The following is a 14180-nucleotide window of genomic DNA, read 5'->3' as shown; positions in this document are numbered from 1 at the left end:
TCACCGTGGCCGTCGGCCGCTCGCTGCCGACGTCGTCTCCTCCGGCGCAGGCGGGGGTGGAGCTGATCCCCGAGGAAGCCCCTCCCCTCGCCGCCACCATCCCCACCAGGCCTCGCCCCTCGTCTCCATCCCCACCAGACCTCCATGCCGCATCCCGCATAGAGGTCAGGGCCTGCCGCCTGCCTCGACGACGTCGCCTTCACCGAGCCTTTCGCTAAACCCACTCGGGACTCTAGTACACCTTGCATACGAGTGTCGTCTTGCTCTCACCGACGATGGAGACGACAGACGAGGGCACCGCCGGTGACGGCGTCGGGCGTCGTTGAGGAGCTGCTCCTTGAGCATGTCGCTGTACTCCTTGAGCAGCAGGTTATATACACTTGCAGACTTGTAGTTCGAGGTTGCTGACTGATTCTAGTTTCAATGTTCATGAGGGCTTCTGAATTGGAAGGTGACTGCAAGTCAGCAACAGCATGAGAATCCTAGATCGAGATTGTAAATTGATAATGGAAATTATAAATTGATGTAAATTGGGATTGTGACTTGTGAATCAATACTAAATGCAATGATTGAATTTCTTTGTCAATTTCAGATTGATTGTTGTATCGATTTGAGAATTCGTAGATTGTAATTGCATCAAAAAAAAAATTTCAATTCAGTATGGCTGAAGAGATTGAGACTTCAGTATAGCACAAGAATGTCTTTTGATGTGAAGTATTCACCATCCAAGCATCTTGCACTGAAAACACTTGTTTCTTATTTTGCAATCTCAATTTACACGATCGCAATGATCAGACTCAAAATTACATTTGAAGATCTCATTCAATATTGACTCAATCTCAGTTCTTCAGAAATGCTCTCTTGCTGTGAACAAAGGATGCTCTCAAAAAAAAAAAATCTCACAACAATGCACTGTTTGCTCTGTTCAAATTGCTTCATTCCTGTTGAGTCTCAATTTACGCCGGAGAGCAGCGGAGGCCTCCCGCATGACGGAGGACACGGAGGCGGCGTTGGGGACGAGGAGAAAGGTGGCGACAGAAGGGGCTCCGTCGGGGAGACGGGGGATGCGGCCGTGTGGCGGCGGCGGCAGAGGTCTCCCACTTGTCTCGTCCAGTCGTCCCCGGCGGCACGGCCGGCTGCGGCTCCGTGGTGGCGATGTGGACCGTTTTTTTTTTTTTGGGGGGCCGTGGGCGAGCCTGTCCGTCGGATGCGGAACGAACGGCGCAGCTGCGCCCGACGTCCCTCTGTCGTAGCGAGCGCTACGTCAGAGGATCCGGTTCCCTCCATCGGCACCTCTGCGATATCCGTGTCATCCTCCGAGGCGCCGGCTGAGAGCCCGGCCAGACCAGCGGCAGCCCCCGATCCGGCAGAGGAGGCCAGGAGCGCATCCAGCCCGTCTCCGAGCGCCGCTGACGCCTGAACGAGTAAGAATAAAGCCCAAGTGAATGATTCTTCATCCCTAGAACATCGATCAAACATATATACATGCCACCCATCCATTATTAGGGCTAAAAGAACCTCATTTTTTTATTTTTTTATTTTTCATTTTTCATTGTTTTCTTTTTGTTTTTTTGCTTCCTATGCGTTGATTGACCATGTTAATCATGAAATTGGATGAGTTAATGTAAGTTGGATGATGACCATGTTAATCATCGTTCCCCGTTGTTCAAAATGGCATGTTAATCAGAAACCAGATACATAACTATAGAAGGAACCTGCAAGCTAAACTTGCGACAGAAATAGCAAACCATTGTAAATTGCAAAGTTGAAAAGCAGCAAAGGAGAAGGATCAATTCCATACTCAGGGAGGTTTCTGTGCTTCCAGCTTCCTAACAATGGCATTGGTTACAGCCCAGTTGAACCCTCGGTACTGAAGCCACCTCACTACGCGTGCACGGCGATTCTCAAGGGGCAAGCTTTGCCCCCGCTGCCACTGTTTAGCTGCCTGCTCAAAGAGATGATCCATTGAATCCTCAGAAATGCCATACATTGTCTGGTTTGAATGACCATCTTGGAATACTCTCCTTGTCGCCTGGTCTACTTCTGCATCTTGCACCCCTTTTTGGCGAAGTGCCTAATTCAGACAAAAATACATGTTTTTCAGTCAGTTACAGTTAAAATTAGACATGACATATAATGAATTATTCATATTAGTTAAGTCATCTACACGAAATATACCACATAACTAGAATGTCAATGTGGACTTATGTCTTGACCAACTGCTAGAAAGATAAAGACATTTGTTTCTAAAGGCATCAGAATGTAATGTTGCTTCACAAAGCTACTCTTCCTTCATTGAATTTGAACTTTTGGACACGGAAATTATGCTAAACCCATTGCAATCTATAGTGAGTTTATATTCATGTGTTAACTGATAACAAAGGACTTCAGTGAATATAAGAGGGAAGGGTGTGCAAGATGTTTCGTTGGAACAACTGAGTGCAGAAAGAGAGGAAAAGATACCACCAACCTGTTTTATACGCTTTGGGCCCCAAGTTGATGATAACCATCGAGATCGTGAAAAAGATTCCGCATAATAACCATCATTCAACAGACCCCTTCAGGAACAAAAAGAACAAATTTATTGTAACTAAGAAAGAGAAGAAGCTAGGCACATAAAACATAAATTGTCAGAGTGAATATGCTAGTGTATGGCATCCACAAGTATGACTTAATCTAATACCAAATATTATACCTTCAAATTATGAAGGCCATTTTTTTTGTGGATTCCACATTCAAGAGTATCTAGAAAACTGGGTGAGTCAAGTTGTAGGAACTTCCATATAATATAGACAAGTTCTAAAGACAGATGATCACCACCATTGGTGAGTATGAAGGATTTTGTGTATCTATGCTAGTTGATTCAACTGGGATGGCAATGTGGCGTACTAAGTTCCTTTACAGTTTATCGGTCAGTGCGCTCAACAATTCAACAGAAAGGTGTTTACCTTGACTTGAAATCATCAATTACAGAATCAACTGCATTATCAGGAAACTTCTTAGCACGTAGTTTCTTCCTAAGATCTGAAACTGTGAATGCTCTGCTCAAGATAAACAAGGAGGTGCATTTCAGATTTCAATTTCAACAGTGGTAAACAACACACTAAAGATATACTTATGTGATAAGTGGGCAGAATTTATAGCGCAGAAATTTCCTTTGGACTATGTAAGCTACTTAAAACAAGACAAGACCATGATAGCAGAAATGAACTGTGAATGCTCTGCTCAAAATAAACAAGGATGTGCATTTCAGATTTCAATTTCAACAGTGGTGAACAACACATTAAAGATATACTTCTGTGATAAGTGAGCAGAATTTATAGCGCAGAAATTTCCTTTGGACTATGTAAGCTACTTAAAACAAGACAAGACCATGATAGCAGAAATGAGCAAATCAGCTAGCTGCATATGTTATGTTCTAGTTCTTTGGCTTCCTTACCATTGTGCATAAACCATGCTTGCCTGAAATAAAGGCTTGCATTTTTGCACAACAGAAAGGCGTGATTCTTTTCTTCAAGTACTTTTTTTACAGTGGCAAGGAAGATCTTCACATTGTTCGTGGCGACATGACACCTACAGAATCAAGTTCATGGGAATACACCAACTAGAAAACAACCACTTATATTAGAACAACAACCAATACCACCAAACGAGAAGGGCCAGTAACACTCAGAGAAAATGTTGGTTATAATTAGCGCTTTAGCAGTGCTTCAGTGATATTCCTCCAATATTTCTGGATGGATGTTGAGTTGAAAATCGCTTGCTAATTCTTACCTGACAGCAAGCAACTCGACCGCAGCCTTCTCCACATCTTTCACCATGGTTTCGCTGATTCCGTGCACCTCATCGTCGCTTTCCTCCTCTTCCAAAGAAAGCTGTGCGAATTCATCGGGGAAATTCCTGCCCATGTACTTGGCTGTGCCATCGCCATCAGTCAGCTGCTCATTTGAACTCGACCTCCATGGCCGCTCATTCTTGGCTGCTGGAAAAGGAACAACAAGCAGTTCAGTTGCACATCTACATTGAACAATAACTGAAACGCTCACCCGCGCTCCCCTCTCCGTACGCACCTCGCCGGCAGCTCGAGAGCCTCCGCGGTGACGGCTCATACCGGCAACGACCCATCGCCTTCGTCCTGAAGAAGAGGCATTTTGAGGAGAGGGAATTAGGACAGCTGAGAGATCGAAAAGGGGATCGAGGGAGCGGGTGGAGACTGGAGAGGTACCAGGAAGGGTAGGGGATTAGGGCACGGGAGCGCAGGCGCAGCCCTAGCTCCGGCCGCAGATGGAGCAGGCGGCGACTCGCGGCCATGGCCGCCGCCGCCGCCATCCTGAGCGTCTGGTGCACTGACGCCGCCGCGGATGGTTTGAAGCACAGTTTTACTCCACATCCCGTTTATCTCCCCATCTCGGTAATAACAGAGTAGAACAACTATCACCAGAACTTCAGAGGGACCTGTTTGGATAGTTGTCATTTGTTAAGGGAAACCTCATTAAACAATAGGGAACCGTAATTTATCTATTTTTCTTAAAAACACAGTATATACACATACACACGTACTCCCTCCGTCTCATAAAAAATCAACCTGTACTCCTCCATCCCATAGAAAATCAACATAGTACTAGATATGACAGATTCTAGTACAACGAATCTAGACATCCCTAATATATCACATCCAATAATAAATTCACTTTCTTTTTAGGGACGAAGGGAGTACGTTTATATGTTTATATAACACGCATGCTCGCCAAACCACATGCATCCTATTATTAAAATTCATGAAGTTAAATTACACGCGTGTTTTGTTATCGATTGGTACATTGCTTATCATTGAAAGAAAAGTAAGTTCCACCACCATAAATCTAACCAATATAAATACTTTCACTGTGTGTAATTTATCTACTTTTATTAGATTAAGATATGCATCTATTCGCTTTCAAGATTTCCTGCAGTGGTCGAAAGGGAAAAACAATTCGATTCCTTGTGGTTTTAAATTATAATAATGCAGGTCAACTGATATAGTTGTATGTAAAACGGGTTTATATGTATGGATGCTACAAGTTATACATTATATTCAATTCTAACTTTCGGAAATATTATATAGTGGTGTAGATTGATTTATGTAGTACGGATTAATTGGCATTGATGTATACAAAATACAGTTGTACATGGAAAATCTAATAGTTGTATATTAAGAATTATACTCCAATCCAATTTAAATCAAGCTCTGTATAGAGTTGTAAGGAAAAAAACGCTAGTTAAAAATAGATATAAACTCTGTAAAGATGCAGGTGTCCAGGCTAAACTTCCAATAAAAGGAACACTTCTTTTTACTTTTCTCCTTAGGAAAAAAAAAAGAAAAAAAGAAAGCGAAGAGCACCGAAAGGCGAATCTAAGCGCGTCCAGCGTAAGCATCACGCGAGTCGTCGGCGCGCGCGGATCCCCGATCGGACGGTCCACGTTGCCCCGTCGCCCTATAAATTGGTCCCCCCGTCTCCCCCACCCAAATCCTCCCCGACTCCTCGCAGCTTCCTCTTGTTTTTCTTGGCCGAACCCCCCCCCCTCGACACGCCGTCGCCGCCGAGGGGAGAGAGAGAGAGGCCGCAGGCCGCCGCTACCACTGACCCCCCCCCCTCGCCGGAGCGCCCCGTCGCCGGTCGGTACGCGTCTCTAGCCCCCCCCCCCCCCTCTCTCTCGATTTGATCGGTTTGATCTGTGGTGCCCTAGGTTTGATCTGTGGATTTATTTTTTTTCTTGTTTTGTGGGGGTGATTAGGGTTTGATCGATGGCGTCCAAGAGGATCCTGAAGGAGTTGAAGGACCTGCAGAAGGACCCTCCCACCTCATGCAGCGCAGGTGATTTGATCTCTATTGCCTTGGATTTCGCCCAGATCTTGCCGGATTCGATTGCGATGAACGTGTTGGTTTGTGTGGTGTCTGTTGCGTTTTAGATGCTTGATTTGCGGGACACGCGGATGTTAGACTGTTATTTGCGTTTAGCATATGGTGATTATGATGATGCGTAATGTCTTGTGAGGATGATGGTTACTAGTTGTGAGTTTCATCAGGGCAAGGCAATCAGTGATTATGATGATGCGTAATGTCTTCTGAGGATGATGGTTACTAGTTTGAGTTTCATCAGGGCAAGGCAATCAGGCTTCATAGTTGTAGATAATGTCTATTCTGTTTTTGGATTAAGATGTGAAACTGTTTACACAAGTAGATCACATTATGTGCTCTTCAACTGCATATAGACCAAAGCCATCATAATTACAACATTGATTGATTAGCACAGTTTATGAAGAAAGCTACAATAGGCTCATCATGGGAGTTACATTTGATGTGTCTGGCAAATCATGAATATTTAGAGTATCGATTTAAACAGTACCTACTTCATAATAGGCAGATCTGTCACTATGGAATGTCTCTCACCAGTTGAGCACTTCATTCGGTGGATATCTTTGTAATTTGTGTGCTGGTTGCCTGATGTTCTGTGTAAACTCCAGCAGATGTATTGGATGCTTTAGTACAATATGTGTAGTAATTTTGATTGCAAGATGCTTTTTACCATATACATAGGTGAATGACATCTTGCTTCATCTATAGTAATCCTATATATCCAACATGAATGCCACATGGACATTTCAGTTTGCATTTGTGATTTGTCTAAACTCTACTCAACTTGTTTGGATAACAACTGTTGTATAGCTCATGCAGTCAGGCTTAAGATAAGCATTAATTGGCAGTATATAGCCTGCTTAATCTTGAATCGCTTTCTACATTATTTAAACTGAACTCTATGTCCTAAATTTGTTTTACTCATCTAGTGCTGACTACTTTTGTCTGTTGTCAGGTCCTGTGGGTGAGGACATGTTCCATTGGCAAGCTACTATTATGGGACCCTCAGACAGCCCATTTGCTGGTGGGGTATTCTTGGTGAACATTCATTTCCCACCGGATTATCCTTTTAAACCACCGAAGGTAATTTCTTTGCTTATGTGATTCAACGCCATACCTTACAGTCATTTTCAATATCGTGGTGTTTAGAACTGCATTTACATGATAACATGAGTTCTTGGGGCCCTCAATAAAACATTGTCTGCTATCTATTTTTTCTCTTGGATTCTAATGTTTAGGTGATGATTGAAATAAACATATCAGATTCAACATCCAAAAATAAGGTTTATTTCAATGTTATGATGTTTAGAGCTAATGTTATATGATAACATGAGTTCTTGGGGGTCCCCAAGGACAACATTTTTTGCTCTCTGTATTCTTCACTTGGACTCTGACTCTGTATATATATTATGATCTTTGCCAGGTCTCTTTCCGCACCAAGGTTTTCCACCCGAACATTAATAGCAATGGCAGCATTTGCCTCGACATCCTCAAGGAACAGTGGAGTCCTGCACTTACCATATCAAAGGTAATTATCAGCATGACCTGATTTCAACATTTTGGCCCTTCTGTGACACCTGATGAATTGTGTTATCATTAATTCTAACAGGTCCTCCTGTCAATTTGTTCACTGCTGACGGACCCGAACCCCGATGATCCGTTGGTGCCCGAGATTGCTCACATGTACAAGACTGATAGGGCCAAGTATGAATCCACCGCTCGCTCCTGGACACAGAAGTACGCCATGGGCTAAAGCCAGCCAAACTGGTGGACGTGTCGAAACCCAACGACGTTATCACCTAAATAACCATCAAGTCACCACTCTCCCCCCAACGAAGTATGAATGGACTTTTGAGGGCTGTTGTGCCCAGTTGAACTCATATGTACCCTACCTTGTGAAGTCCGTTTCAGTCTGGTAGTCTGTTCTACCTGACTGTTCTGTTATTTAAGTCGTTTCCTAAATCATATTTATTATTCGTGCTTTGTCGGTGCCATAGCTATGATTTATATGTGATCAACACGGCTCGGATGAAGATTTTGCGTGTTGCTGAATGTACTTTAGGTTCAGCTTACACGTTGCTTAAGTGCAGTCACCTTATCATAATGATCGTTGCTAAGACCAGGCTATAAAAAGGGGTTACATTACGTCATTATACGTTAAAGAGGAAAGGTACAAGCACAGCATGGCCGACGCCTGAGAATTAATATGGGTACAGATGGGCTATGGCCGGCGCCTGAGAAAATTAATATGGGTACAGATGGGCTATCGGAGGCGATGTTGCCTTCTAGCATTAGGATGGAGAGTTCTATTTCATGGTTATCAAGAGTGTATGTCAAAGAGATTTGAAGTCAGTCAACAAAATAAGATCTTCAATGTGTAATTTTATTTCGTGGTCTCATAGGTTGCTTGTGACGTTGGATAGCAACGGATGGAATTGAATATAGTTAGATGAACTGAAACACTCAAGTCTTCCAATGCTAGTTTTAACCAGTTTTATAGTTTACTTTGTGCATCTAGTTTCATATGGTTGAAACTCGCTTGTATCGGTATTGGCCTTACCATGCTCGAGACTAACGCCTGTTGCTCCAAAACTGTTGTGCAATTTATCAAAAGAAAACCTGTTGTGCAATATCCAAATTTATTTTTATGACAGGGACCATAAGTTACACATTTCTCAACCATATATATAACAAACAACAGCAGGTCTCTTTTGCCAATCGACAACAAAATTCACGTCCGTACATCGTGTTGGAGCATTTCCTTCTACAACATCCTATAATAAAAACAATAGTATATTATGTATTCACCTGTAGTCCATTTCTACACAATGTGGACTTCACTTTTGTTCTATACACCTGGGACTAGGCTATATTGCTATGTACCGTACTCTGGATATGGAGAAAAGCTAACAGACAGCCCCATGTTTATTTCCCCTCATCACGGACTCTTCCCGTGCAATCGTATTGCAATTATATGGCTCTATTACCACACATTCACAAAAGATGGACCATTGCGACGAGTCTTCTGGCGAAACTGCTTCTTCTTGATGCACCATGCCTCCGTGAAAGTGCTCACCTAAAATTTGATCAAGTCAGCAACTAGTAAAACTTAAGTGGCAAAAAATTGATGATAAGAATCAATGATCAAGGTGGGAGATGCTGTCCTTACGTTGCTAATCATTTTTGCACCAAACCAGGCAGAATCGGTGCCAAATGGGGGAGGAATAACCCTTATCCCTTCTGAAATATGTGCTGGAAGAAGTTCACGGAGCTCCTTTTCCAGTCTCTCTGTAATGTACAGAGATGACATCATTCACAAGATAGAAAACTTGCATCAGTTTTCCAGTTTATTTTCATATCAATTATTTCTGATATAGTCAGAAATAAAAAGGCACAAGGTAGCATACCTGATAAACCAGGTAAGCATGAAGATCCACCGGATAAAACTACTGTCTTGTACCAGTTGTCATCACCAAACACTTCTGAATTGTAGCAGTGATCCATACACAGAGATACTGCTTTATGCAAGCCCATAGCACGCCTGCAAGGTCAGCAGTGAGCAACCATAATTGAACCATATAAAATCACATAATAGGAAATATGACAGATAAGAGACATACACTCCTCCAATCTGGGGCTGGAAAAGGATTTCTGCAGTCTTGAACCTTTCTTCAGACAGAGTAAACCATCCTTCACCATCTACTTCACAGGAAGCTTGTGTATCTTTACGTTTTTCTGCTTCATAATCAGCCGCGACGTAACAAAGTTTCTTTACAATGACATAGAGGAAAAGTGTGTCAACTGTCATGTGAAATTCAAGGTTAGCCCCGACTAATAGGCCCCCAGGCACAATTAGTTGGACTGTAGCTATTAGGTCAAATCCATCCAAATAACATTAGCTGTCTTGGCATAAATAAGACTTTACCTCTTTGATGGTTCGAACAGTGTACAGTGACTCAAATGTTATATTTCTCTGCTGCATTAGTTCCTTCAGAAATCCAGTAAGTTTGAGGGCACCTTGCCCCACAGTTTCAACACCTATCTCATGCATTACCCTACCTTGAAATACTGTTGAAAGAACATGTATAAGAATGGAAACAATGAGTATTTTGGTATTTTGTAACACTATGCTGATACATTCACATTGAAAATATTCAGCAAGATATCCATGCTTAGCTTTTATATAAGCTAAGGTAGTCTATTGACATTAAAAAAAAATCTTCTCATTACTTTCTAAAGACAATTTGAAGCATGTAAGATTGTAAAAGACGCAATGGAATTTCCCAATTTTTAGAGAAAATCTCAGTAAATGAACATAAGTGCAATCAACTGAATCATGGAAGGATTCATGAATTAAACTGATGTTAAGTACTTACTAGGAACAATAGATGTGGCATTAAATCCAATGTTGACAACAATACCAGAAGTTCGTTTAGCAGCATATAAAGCTAGAACTGCCTGCAGGCAAATGGCAATAAGTTAAAAGATATTATCATCAAAACAGAGACAGAAAATTAATGCAGTGTGAGTATACATGGGAGTATGAACATAAAAGGATATTAGCCTGAGAATGGTGTACTTCAACTACAATTCAAGAGATGTGTTTAGCTTGAGGACACAAGACCAAATATATACTCCATGCGAAGCAATCAATTGAAAAATCTTCAACTTGGGCTAAAACTCGTGATGGTGCAAGGCAATTAAACCAACAGTTCAATTTTCTAAAAGCTAAACCCAAAGAAGAAAATTTCTTCAAATCTTGACTCCCCAACAAAGTTCATTAAAATGATGATGATGAATAAGCATCTAATGAACTGCAAAGGATATCACGGTGTGCAACATGGATGCATATCACTGAGCAAACATCAAAAGAAAATAAATATAAGAATGCACACCTGATCAACAGCACAAACAGCAGGAACATTCATATCGAACAGAACCGAGTATAATGTGTCCTTGTATTGCTTTCTTGAAGCCCTAGCAGACTCAGTATCTGTGTAAATTTTGAATTAGACTTGGTGACTTGCAGCAAAAGAAGTTGGGATTAGTTTAGTGAAACAGGAATGACAAGAGAGTTGATGGGATGTGCAACACGAATACCCTCCTCCCTTCATTTTTATAAGGAGCAAATTGACTTGGTATGGTCTTACAAAATTAATTTGACCATAAATTTCTCTTGCAATATACTATTTTCAAATACAGAACTGCCATCTAGAAAATTGACCCAACTGAAAATACTACACACTAACCATCCGAGTGGCAGAGTGGAAGAACAACAATAATTGGTTGAGTAGAAGGCTTTACTTGCATCCTGTAGAAGTCAAGTTTTCATGGTACAATCGAATTGAATTAATCCAATGCCGACACAAAAGAAAATCCTTTCAGGAACATAAAAGATCCATTCTGGACAAATATGTGGTAGCTAAGGCAAGATTAATCAGACGAAATAAGCAAGTTGTACTGTTGAAGTTTTAGAACCTGGTGTAGATTGTGGACAAGAAGTGACGAAGCCTTGCATACATAGGTGACTCGATGTTGCCAAATTCCTAAATGTTGATCCCAACATAAATAGCAATTGAGCAATCTCTCTTATTGATTCAATTAACACGAATACTCATGTTCATAGATCAGCCTTGGTCATCATGATGGTACAAAATAGTTGGGAATATGTCATTAAGATGTGGTAGCGGGTCTTGATAGCTTACCAAGAATGTTGCACAACGCCCAGATGGAGCAGCATACTTGCTCCATCCGTACTTACAATATCCCGATCCACCTTAATAAGAAAAACACCAGAGGATACATGAGTTCAAAGGGGAAGAACTAATACACAGCCCCCTTCTGTTGCAACCAACTAAACATGATTGAGCAAATCTAATACCGATATACTCCACAAACCACACAGCTGTTGTAATGTATAAATACCGAACTTTTGCAATTGAAAACTCAGACGAAGCAATCAATGTGCACTGTACTCGGTCACTCTACTATCCAGTGTCTACTATTATTAACCAAAGCATCGGTTAATGGTTATTTTAAAGCATACACAAAGATTCACAATATGAATGTCGAAGAGGATCATACCATCGACTATAATCGAACCAGGAACCACCGCTCGACGGGTGTAAACATGCTTGAACGAAAGCTGCGGCGAGCTATCGTAGTACAGCCTACAAGCGCACAACGATGGTGTTAGGTAAAGATACTATAAGTCCTAACAACTGGAGTATGCGAGACAGCGGGAGAGGCGCCGCGGTACGGAGTACGGACCCGGGGTGCAAGGCCGGGCCAGCGGCGAGGTGGGTCTCGGCGAAGACGACGAGCTCCCACGGATCGGGGCCGAGGCGGAGGAAGAACGCCCACAGGCCATTGTCGGAGGCGAGCAGGCGCCAGGCGCGGCACACGGCGGTGGACCGCGCGGCGTCGGCGGGGCCGAGCAGGCGCAGGATCTGCGCGAGCACGTCGATCGGGAGAACGTCGAGCGCGCCCAGCGAGCCGTACTCCCCGGCGGCCTGCGGGCGGTGCGGGGAGGCGGCGGCGGCGAAGGCCTCCGGCGGCGCCGCCCCCGCCGCCGCGCGGGCCAGCACGGAGCCCCACACCTTGCGGAGCAGCACCGCCATCGCCATGGAGGAGGTGGGAGAGCTCGCCGGGTGGGGCTAGCTCTACATGCGGCCGCGGGGGAATTGGGTTGGGATCGAGGAGGAGGAGGAGGAAGGCGAGGACGAGGATGACCAGAAGTTTGGAGCGGGTGGGTGGCCCGCGCGGGTCCAACGTGGCAGCCGTCTCGTTTTTCTCGGTGGGCTCGCGCCGGAAGCCTCGCGTTTTTGGATCACAGCTACAGGTCAAGCTGGAGTCAGCAGCACTCGCCGCATGGAATTTGTGGTGCTTTCAGCTTCGACACCGCAGTTGTTGACGAATTGGAAGTAATTGTTAGGACAAGTTTTTTTTTTTTAATAGATAGATAGATAGATAGATATTTTTTTTCTCTTCTCGTTCTTTAAATGAGACAGTAGTTCAATTCAAGTTGCGTGCTGTACATGGCAAATTATTGTTTTTTAATGGCAGATTGATAGGTTATCCACTTAATCAGCCTAATCTGGTGGTCGATCGGAGCCTACCTTCAGCCGTTACGCGCTGGATTTTTTTTTTACATTTAGTCTTTTATGAAAAGTTATTTTATAAATAAATTTATAACATTTTAGAAATAGACTTTTTCTTGTCAGCATCAATTACTACCTTTGTCCTAAAATGTAGTTATTTCTAGGATAGTCCCTTATTCTAAAATAAAGCTATTTTCTCCATGTACATCCTCCTCTCAACCAATTACAATAATCTCCTTCACATACTTTCTTTTTTCAACCAATCACACTTTCTTCAATTATTCTCACATATTCTTTTAAATACCCGTACCAACCTAAAAATTTTTATATTTTAGAATGGAGGAAGTACCTTGACATCAAGGTCCAACATCTCGACACCAACGGTATTAGCGTCGACACCCTCGTCCCCCATAAAAGCTAAATCACTAATGTGAAAGATTCAACCCTAATTAACCCTTTCAAACCCCAATAATACCAACACCAAAGACATACTGTATTTATAAAAAAAAACTTACAAATAGATCCTTGACATCAACATTATTGATGTCGACTCCTTTCAAATCAGCAATTTAGCTTCTGATGGAGAGTGAGGGTGACGGCGCTAATGTCATTACCTCGAGAAAAGGGTCTATTATTGGAATATGCTTTTCTAGTGATTTATTTATAAAATAAGTTTTTTTTAGAAAAGATTAAAATGTAAAAAATCCAGCCGTTCAGGGTCTTGAGGCGCTCGGCCACTTAGCAAAACCGCAGCCACACAAGGCTGGAAGCCTCTGGTTAAGTTTGCCCGATGTCTGAACTGACGAGGGTGTCTTCCGGTGACGAGTAATAATACTGTAATTAATAACGAAGCGTAGGAGGTTAGCTTGATTAACGGATACTGCGTCACACCGTCACATGACCCATGAAAGGTACAGTATACTTTATGCCGTACGGAGTATAGTTATAACACCTCAAAATACGGTTCAGACAGCAACTTGCGTATAATTAACACATCTCAAATACGGTCCAGGCAGCGACGTTTTTAATTACCATTTCCTCTCGTACTGCTCTCTTTTTCGTCACCGTATCATCCACTCCCACTTCCAGATCGTTCTGGAGCAATGTACAGTACCCGAAAGTCACACGAACAGTTCGTTCGTGCACCGTGATGCAAATCAGACTATTTCAAAAGGCAGGAAAA

The 14180-nt window shown here is 42.7% G+C and overlaps 3 protein-coding genes across 5 annotated transcripts; 1 reads left to right on the top strand and 2 right to left on the bottom strand.

Moving 5' to 3' along the window:
• Nucleotides 1–608: 608 nt before the first annotated feature.
• Nucleotides 609–4408, bottom strand: LOC127772209 (uncharacterized). Of its 2 annotated transcripts, none has more exons than XM_052298220.1 (7): nucleotides 4226–4408; nucleotides 4071–4135; nucleotides 3775–3979; nucleotides 2949–3041; nucleotides 2471–2558; nucleotides 1802–2074; nucleotides 609–1416 (listed from the first exon to the last, which is right to left on the bottom strand). In XM_052298220.1, the coding sequence occupies exons 1-6, from the start codon at nucleotides 4327–4329 to the stop codon at nucleotides 1802–1804; spliced, it is 828 nt and encodes a 275-aa protein (XP_052154180.1). In that variant the 5' UTR covers nucleotides 4330–4408; the 3' UTR covers nucleotides 609–1416. The 2 variants fall into 2 exon arrangements, with proteins under 2 accessions (XP_052154180.1, XP_052154179.1); XM_052298219.1 differs by having other exon boundaries at nucleotides 610–1416; nucleotides 3775–3982; nucleotides 4226–4407.
• A 1092-nt stretch (nucleotides 4409–5500) lies between these two features.
• On the top strand, nucleotides 5501–7871 carry LOC127769968 (ubiquitin-conjugating enzyme E2 28-like). 2 transcript variants are annotated; one of them, XM_052295627.1, is made up of 5 exons: nucleotides 5501–5660; nucleotides 5776–5855; nucleotides 6853–6980; nucleotides 7321–7425; nucleotides 7507–7871. In XM_052295627.1, exons 2-5 carry the CDS (start codon nucleotides 5786–5788, stop codon nucleotides 7648–7650), a joined length of 447 nt encoding a protein of 148 aa, XP_052151587.1. In that variant the 5' UTR covers nucleotides 5501–5660; nucleotides 5776–5785; the 3' UTR covers nucleotides 7651–7871. The 2 variants fall into 2 exon arrangements, with proteins under 2 accessions (XP_052151587.1, XP_052151588.1); XM_052295628.1 differs by having other exon boundaries at nucleotides 5508–5656.
• A 697-nt stretch (nucleotides 7872–8568) lies between these two features.
• LOC127769967 (actin-related protein 8) lies at nucleotides 8569–12632 on the bottom strand. Its single transcript, XM_052295626.1, has 12 exons — nucleotides 12168–12632; nucleotides 11982–12067; nucleotides 11603–11673; nucleotides 11376–11443; nucleotides 11147–11208; nucleotides 10793–10890; nucleotides 10274–10355; nucleotides 9823–9965; nucleotides 9518–9666; nucleotides 9305–9438; nucleotides 9067–9185; nucleotides 8569–8973 (listed from the first exon to the last, which is right to left on the bottom strand). Exons 1-12 carry the CDS (start codon nucleotides 12521–12523, stop codon nucleotides 8881–8883), a joined length of 1461 nt encoding a protein of 486 aa, XP_052151586.1. The 5' UTR covers nucleotides 12524–12632; the 3' UTR covers nucleotides 8569–8880.
• Nucleotides 12633–14180: the final 1548 nt, after the last annotated feature.

This window comes from Oryza glaberrima, chromosome 4 (genome assembly GCF_000147395.1).
Source record: "Oryza glaberrima chromosome 4, OglaRS2, whole genome shotgun sequence".
NCBI classification, from domain to species: domain Eukaryota; kingdom Viridiplantae; phylum Streptophyta; class Magnoliopsida; order Poales; family Poaceae; genus Oryza; species Oryza glaberrima.
This window is presented reverse-complemented; position numbering and strand designations above follow the sequence as displayed.